Raw genomic sequence first — 7,981 nt, forward strand, 5'->3', positions numbered from 1 at the left:
GAACAGGCAAGAAAATAATGATAATGATGAACAGCTATATACCAGAGACATTTTGTGGGGGTGGAATGGGGAATAGGATCAAAAACAGTGGGAGGAGGGAAATGCACTGATCTATAGTGATGGCACATGGGTGACTTGGTGATGGGAAGCCAAAGGGGATTGCAACTGATATAGAAAAATGCACAAAATGATGTAAAAATAAAGTTATATTATTTTAAAAATGTTAATTTCTGTGATGATCTGAGTTATATAATACCATTCAAAATAATATTTCCTGTTGAGAATTACTGAATGTGATTTTCCCTGAAATGTATTAATATGACTATTTTATAACTTCTGGTAATTACCATTACTAGCACCACAGTGCACCTTGTATTTGACTTATATTTGATAATGTGTAAAAAATCATAAATCCAATTGTAATACCTAATCTTGTTTCTATAGATCTAGTTAGTTACCACTCAAATTTACAGAGTCAAAGAAATGAGCTAATCAAAGAAGAATCATTCTATTTATCTGTTAAGTCATTGATGCTATTTAAATGGATAGACTATTTCATTCAAACTGTAAAATACTGGGCATATTTAATAGAATGTTGTGCAGAGTATAAAATTAATGAATTTTTAAGTGACTGAGAAAAGACCTTCAAAGTTACTGACTGTCCAAACATGAACACATATTTGTACTTGTGTAGATACTACTCTCTATGGAAATACTCTGCAATTTCATTAGGATATAATAAGTACAAATTCTTTTTCACCCTTGTGAAGTAGTTATAGTTACAAGAAATGGGAAATTTATATTTTTTGTATTAGTGATTGCAAAGATACTGAAATAGGTTTACTTACCACACAGATTTATTCATACATAATAACTCACATAGAAATTTAAATAAATAAATCAGAGGACTGGCTGATTGTGCGTAGATTTGTATAAGTTAGCTAACTCAGATTTAAATACCAAGCCTAGCACTCAAGGATGATGCATGGATTTTGTGATGCTCTAGGGAAGACACTGGGTCTATAAATCAATGAATACATTTCAAAGTGACAGAACTGCAGTATTTCAAACTCCACTACTTTCAGTCACAAAAATGTAAAGGTTAGTCCACTATGTTTGGAACAGCATGTAATGATGGAAATTGTCATAAAACGTCAGGGCTGAAAGATGATCAAGTTCAACTCTCTTACTTTCTTTTACTATAGTTCTGCCTACAATTTCCCAAACTATTTCTAGACACACCCAGGTTGGGGAACTCACTTTTTCTAAGGAATCCTAGTTAAATTTTGGCTCCTTTTGACTACTTAAAAAACTCTTTTTTATATTAATTCAGTATCTCCTCCTGCAGGTCTCATCTTCCGAATCATAGAGCGCCTAGGCAATACATTTTATATTACAACCCTTTAGTACTTACTGTTTAGCTCTCAAATTTTCAGGGCCCTCTTGTATCTGCCCATGATTAATATCAGCAACCATGTATCATGTCCCTTTTTCCTTCCCCATGCAATATTGACTTCTAGCCTAGAATCTACATCGAATTATATGATGAAAGAGGAAAAAAAAATTTAAATCTGTCTCATTTTCCATATAGGCAAAATGAAAGTGTTACTTTAAAAATAGTTCAGAAGTTCAAGAAAGAAAGCAAATATGGAAGTCCTTTGAAAATTGAAAAGTTTTACAAAATTATAAGGAGCAAGTTTCTAAGGATCAGAAAACTTAAATATCAATAAGTAAAGGATTCCTATGGAAAATCCTAAGGAAAAAAGAAACAGAAAATAAACGTTTATCAAGAATCTGCATAAGTATAATTACAATTAAAAATTTCAACCTAACTTTTTCTGGGAAACAACTCACCCATCATGTTGGGTCTATTTATATACTCCAATTACATCCAAACCTAATCTATTTTAAAAAGGAATACATTTTCATGTATAAAATAGACAAAATGGAATGAGAAGGGAACTGATAGCAATCTTTTGAAACACGCACCTTTTACCATTCACAAAATCTTAACACTTGCCCCTTTCAATGGCTCACCCAGGCCTTCAAAATAAACTCTAAATTCCTTTTATTGCTAGTCCAAATAATTCTCCATTGTACTTGTTGCTACCGCCTCTCCCCATTCTATTCAAAGCACCCAAACTGCCATGTTCTTTGTCTTTCAACCTTTTTGTGTGTTATATCCAAAGCTCTACCATCAGTGCCATCCTTTATCCAGATTGCACATTTTTTTTCAGCATTGGAATCTTTGCTCAAATATTCTCTGCTCCAGAGTTTCATCTGACCTACTGTTTCCTGTTTCTATCACAATGTTTACTTCGCTGTATTGAAACTGCTTGCTTACTTTTCTATTTTCCTTATCAGACAGTAGATTGCCTGAAAGAAGAATATATGTTACTCATTTTAGGATATTTAAAAACTGGCAACATGCCTTGCATAGAGTAGGTGCTCAGTATATGTAAAATGAGCAATTTAATTAATATGCAGTTGTATGAACAGAAATATACCAAAAACAACTGTTTGGTAAACTCAAGAAAGGGCACCAATCTTGCCTGATCTTTTTCAGAATTTAGAAATAATGCAGAATCAGTAAAATACTTAGTCAGGCCCTCCCTGGTGGCGCAGTGGGTTAAAGCACAGCACTAAGAAGCTGAAGCCACTTCCTCATGAGTTCGATTCCTGCTTGCCCTGGAGGTGACCACAAGGTGTGGCAGACATCTCCTGACCCGCCCACTGCTCCCTTCATCAATCTGCCTGTTCTGCTCCCCACTCTGTAGTGAAGCCTCTCGCCACCCCTGAGCCTCTTGCCTGTACCCCAGTTCTGTATGCACAAATAAATAAATCTTTAAAAAAAAAAAAAAAACTTAGTCAAAGGTATAATCTGTCTTCTACTTTCCTACTCATTATCTCTAGAACCTCTATATCATTTGCACTTTTTACATGCTCACATATATTATGCCACTTAGTCATTAAATGGCATAAGGGTGTGTTACTCAGCTGGGATTTAAACATGTCCCACTGGTATAATATGAGGAAAATAGGACATAGTGAGACAATTCAGCTTATGTCTGGTTCCTGCCATTTAACTACTGGTGTTTTAAACGTTCTCCTAATCTGTCTAAATGCACTCTCGCTCCCACTTTGCCAACCTTAGTGAAGGTAAGCTGTTATTTTTACACATTGTTGTCCTTATGATCCCAGTTGGCAGTCAAGGGTAGCTAATTGAGCCAGAAAGGAGTATATAGACTTTAGGGCAACGCAGAACTGGTTTTGACTCCCAGTTATCAAAACATAATAAACATAATGTTTAAATAATTCTGTGTTAGCTATTTAATTTCTCTGAACCAGTCTCCTCATATATAGATATACTAATGACTTCCTCTTAGGTTATGGTAAAAGTTAGATAAGGAATATAAAAAAAATTGTAGACTTTTCAAGTGCCACATAAAATTGTTGTTTTTACTATCATTTGATGAGGTTGAAAGATGGCACAGAACAATGTTTCTCAGAGATTTGTGTGGTGCCATATTGGACAAGCATAGTCAAGGTGTGCCCACAAAGTTACTGAAAACTGATGTTAGCTTATTAAACTTTTTGAGAAGTCTCACTACATATATATAGATAGATAGATAGATATAAATATAGATATGTGTGTGTGTATTCACTAAAACCCTCATTTTGCCAATTTATTTGAACCAAAAGAACACTGGTTAATACCTAATGGAATACAAAGCATGAGAAAAGCAGAACAAATATTCTCTTACCAGGTCTTATCCACATGACTTCTGTGACAGTTATTCAGAAACAAAAATGAAAAAATAACAGCAAACTATTCTTTACTCTACCATCCTCTGACTTACAAGTTACCTATTTGCTAAGAAAAAAAGAATGTCTCAATATATAGAAAGATACAAAAAGGAAATTCAAGGTAGAATTTTAAGAGTTATAAAAAAAAACTTCTGAAGGAAAAAGATATATAGACATAATTGAATATGGGTATAAAGACAAATTCTATGCTGATTGGAGAATTGTGATTCCCACTGGATGAACTGCACTTTTGGTAACTTCTGGAATTATATGAAATGAACAAGAATGAAAAGTACTTTCTCATTCATTTGCAGACACATGAAAATCATAATTGTTCTTTCCATATCTAGCAAAAATTCACTTCATTACTTCAAATGGTTCTTTACCAGCATCAACTCCTGTGACTCTAAGAGCTGTCATTAATTTTCCATTAGTAAACTTTAATTAATATGTATCATTGCTTTCAGCCTGACATATTTAATGAACGCATTAAGGCATGCAAATTATTTCCAAAATGTTTCAAATAGTTATTTCTGAACAGGTGAATACTTTGATGTAATTTCAAAGACTTTTATCCACAGAAAGCTTTTAGAATGTGACCCTTACCTAAAAATAACTATAGTTTTATGGAAGTACAATGAACAGTTACCAGCCTTGCTAAAATCTATTGTATTGATCTTAGAACGTAGCATGTTAAAACATGAATAATGACTTCTGGGCACTGAACATTCAGTGCCCTGGAGTTTCCAAAATATTTGTATACAATACACTGAAAAGAAAACTTAGAAAAGGCAGAAGGAGAGCTGATTCTAATTTAAAGAATCACAGTGTTTTCAGATAATGGTCCAATATAATAATCTGAAATAAATTCTATTCCACTAATTTATTATCAAAGTTGCACTTAACCCCCCCATAATTTTATTCAAATATTTTACACTAAGAAAATTTGAAACAATGTAGAATATCTCAAGAATCATAGGGTCTATATACTTTCTAATAATTTTCTAATTCCCTACTTTAGGCTAACTTTTTATTTTAAAAAAAAGTACTTTATCATGAAAAAATAAGGGTAAGCCTTTGGTCTCACTTCTACCAAGTTGTCTAACCATTCTCCAAATATCTAACATCAGAATCCAAGAGTAATTAAATTAGATAATTTATATTTATATATTAAGTACATTATTCTGAAAATATAGACAAACAACTAAAAATGTTTCCAATAACATATTCTCTGAGAATACCATGTATTAGCAGAATAAACAAACCCTGTAAGTAAGGCAATGTAAAAATACTTAACAAAAGGAGCCATATATGACCACAACTTCTTCAGGGATTGCTTTGGTTAATGCATTTGTCTGGCAGCCTGTGGTTTCTTTCTACATTCAGCCTTACCTTCCAACCTTCTCCCCCTTGACAGCTTTTCTATGGCCACCTGACCCAGTGACTATGATATCACTGAACTGAACTGTGTTAATGTCTTTGGCAAATTATTTCTCACTTTTTGCATCTTATCTCCTGAGATAATGAAACACCATTTTCCAAAAGCAAGACTATTTAATTTAGAAAGTCAAAAAAACACAGCTATTATTAAAATGACTTACTCATTTTACAGAAGTAATAATCTACAAGAAACATGGATAGTTCTTCAGTGAGTAGCACTGAGAAGTGTTTGCATTATATAAGTGATTTCAAACTCCATCATAAAGTTTGCAAAAGCAAACAAATGAAATATTCAGTTTCACTTACTGCATTATCAGGTTGAAATGGCTAAAAACTTGCATCCTACTCACTAAATAATTTTGTATTTAAATCAAGCATTTGAGTTTATCAAACTTGAAGAAAAGCATCAAACTGTAAATCTTCACAATAGTAACTGGAAAATACAGTTATCAAATTCAACTGACATTTCAAAAATCCAGTGAACCCAAAAATATGGAGATATTCACCATCAATTTGTCATACTCCATTTTTTCAAAAATTAACTTCTTGGAAAAATGTTTCACAAACACTGTCGCTCTCTACAGTAAGGTGTACCATACTTTACAATGCCAAGATCCCAGGAAAGCTTGCAAAAAAAAAATTACACTTGCTCTTCTTAGATAAAAACAGTATGTATTATTTACCAATAAAAGAAGGGTTTTAATTATATTAAAAATATTATCAATGGTGCTTCTAAATGGATACTTTGGCTTAATTGATGACTTAGAGTCCTTTATCACAGTACAGCTCCAAAGGAAATTGAAAGGCCCCTAGCATAGCATAATATAGTTCCATATCAGTGCACTTGCTAAGAAGTTTGCTCACTGTACTTATACTGTAAGTATATGTAAAACCACCAAAAAAATCCTCTGGTATGTATATTCCATTTCTATATATTATCTTACAAACAACTTTCACAGATGGAAAATATACCTTCACAAAGTTATTTAAAATGATGAAAGTCTGAATAACATAACCCCAAGCACACCCTTGCATTAAAGTCTTGAATGCAGTAATAACCTAAATTAATGGTTCTCTCTCTGGATTAAAGGTTAGCCTTTTAATCCAACTTATAAGAGGACGTTATTATATGGGTAAAAAGATTTGGTGGAAGAGATGATAAGTAGCAAAGTAGCCAATAAAAATGCCAAGTACAATTCACACTTACAATACATATCAGCCCTTTTCCCAGAGTTCTGCGTTACATGAGAAATCAGATATGGGGATGCTGTCAGACAGTCAGGAACAATATCAAAAAGTGTACTTACTCATATCTGGAGATAAATATATAGATATTCTCAAAAGACGACAAGTCATGTCCTCACTAAAGTCCCTATTATGAGTACAGTGCTGCTCTAACAGTGATAATGAAAACTATAGCTACTTTTGAGCAACAACTACTCACATCTAACTATATTTAGTGATTTCTTTCAGGGAACAAAAGAATCCATCCAAATTGCAACATACACTTCAAACTCATAATAAAAAATGATTTTTAAACCGTGTGACAGGAATCTTCTACTCACTAAAACAGTATAAAAGGGAAGTGTAGTATATAGAGATAGGAGCTAGTGAGGCAGAGTGGTAAGACAGAAGGAAGGCGGTCAAAACACTTTGCTCTTTCCCTTGTTTCTCACTTCCCTCCCACCCTAGGTAATGTTCTCAAATTTTAAAAAATGCAAAAACCACTTTCAAAAAAATAACTAAACTAAAAGACTGTGACTAGGGTTATTACCACAGCAACCCTAGACGATTATGGTGCAAAAGCAAAGCAGTGGGGATGTAGTAGCAACAGCATATCTCCCTCTACCCCACCCCTGATACAGTACCTCCAGATTTGCCCGAGCTGCAAGATGTGGATGAGTGACTGCAGGAGCCAGATGCAGAAGGAGCAGGACGCAGACCTGTGCTTGCCGCTGGCCCGAGTGGCCCCGCTGCTGTTGCTGCCGCTGTTGGCAGCGGCGGTGATGTTGGTCTTGCTAGCATTGGATGCTTGCCTTTGCGGCGTGGAAGGACGAGCCTCGCCTTCTCCAGCTGCAGACCCACTGCTAACCATGGTCTTACAATCAGTTCCAGTCTGCGGGCAACTGGAGGCAGCGGCCGCAGTGGCGCTGTCCTCGGTGCTGAAATCGTGCACAAACCAGCGGAAGCTAAACACTTGCACAGAGAGCGAGCCGAGCACCACGAAGAAAAGCGTGAGCCCGAACCACCAGCGCTGGCCGCTCAAGTAGTAGTCCACGGCGAGCCAGATGTCTGTGCCCACGTCCGCAAAGTACACGGCTACCGCGGCCAAAATCCAGAGGCAGTCCCACAGAGAGTAGCGCCGCTGCTCTCTGCCCAGGCGCAGGCACAGCGCCGAGGAGCCCGCCCCGCCGCCGCCTGGGCCGCCAACACCGCTGCCCGGGCCGCCTGAGCCCCCAGAGCCTCCGCCCGAACCGCTGCTCCCGGTGCAGCAGCAGCAGCAGCGAGAGCAACCACCGCCGTCCGGGCAGCAGCCTCCTCCTGCAGCGTCCTCGTCCTCGGCTCCCGACCCCGACGGCAAGCCGGGAGCCAATCCCTGCACGGAGCCTGAGTGGTCCGAGTTCTGCAGCGGGGTGAACGCCACGTCGCTGCTCTTCTTCATTTTCAGTCTCCCGTCTGACTTAGCGGCCATGATGCCTCCAAACCGGTGGAGAGCCCTCCTTTATCTGACACC

At 36.7% G+C, this 7,981-nt stretch overlaps 1 protein-coding gene across 1 annotated transcript in view; it reads right to left on the minus strand.

Moving 5' to 3' along the window:
* The window catches only part of XKR4 (XK, Kell blood group complex subunit-related family, member 4), a 381,414-nt gene extending 373,433 nt beyond the window's left edge, over positions 1 to 7,981 (minus strand). The window contains exon 1 of the mRNA XM_004679873.2: positions 7,116 to 7,981. Within this exon, the coding sequence (XP_004679930.1) occupies positions 7,116 to 7,939 (824 nt within the window). The 5' untranslated portion in view covers positions 7,940 to 7,981. The remainder of the gene's footprint in view (positions 1 to 7,115) is intronic.

This window comes from Condylura cristata, unplaced genomic scaffold (genome assembly GCF_000260355.1).
Source record: "Condylura cristata isolate star-nosed mole 26May11 unplaced genomic scaffold, ConCri1.0 scaffold00009, whole genome shotgun sequence".
Taxonomy (NCBI): Eukaryota; Metazoa; Chordata; class Mammalia; order Eulipotyphla; family Talpidae; genus Condylura; species Condylura cristata.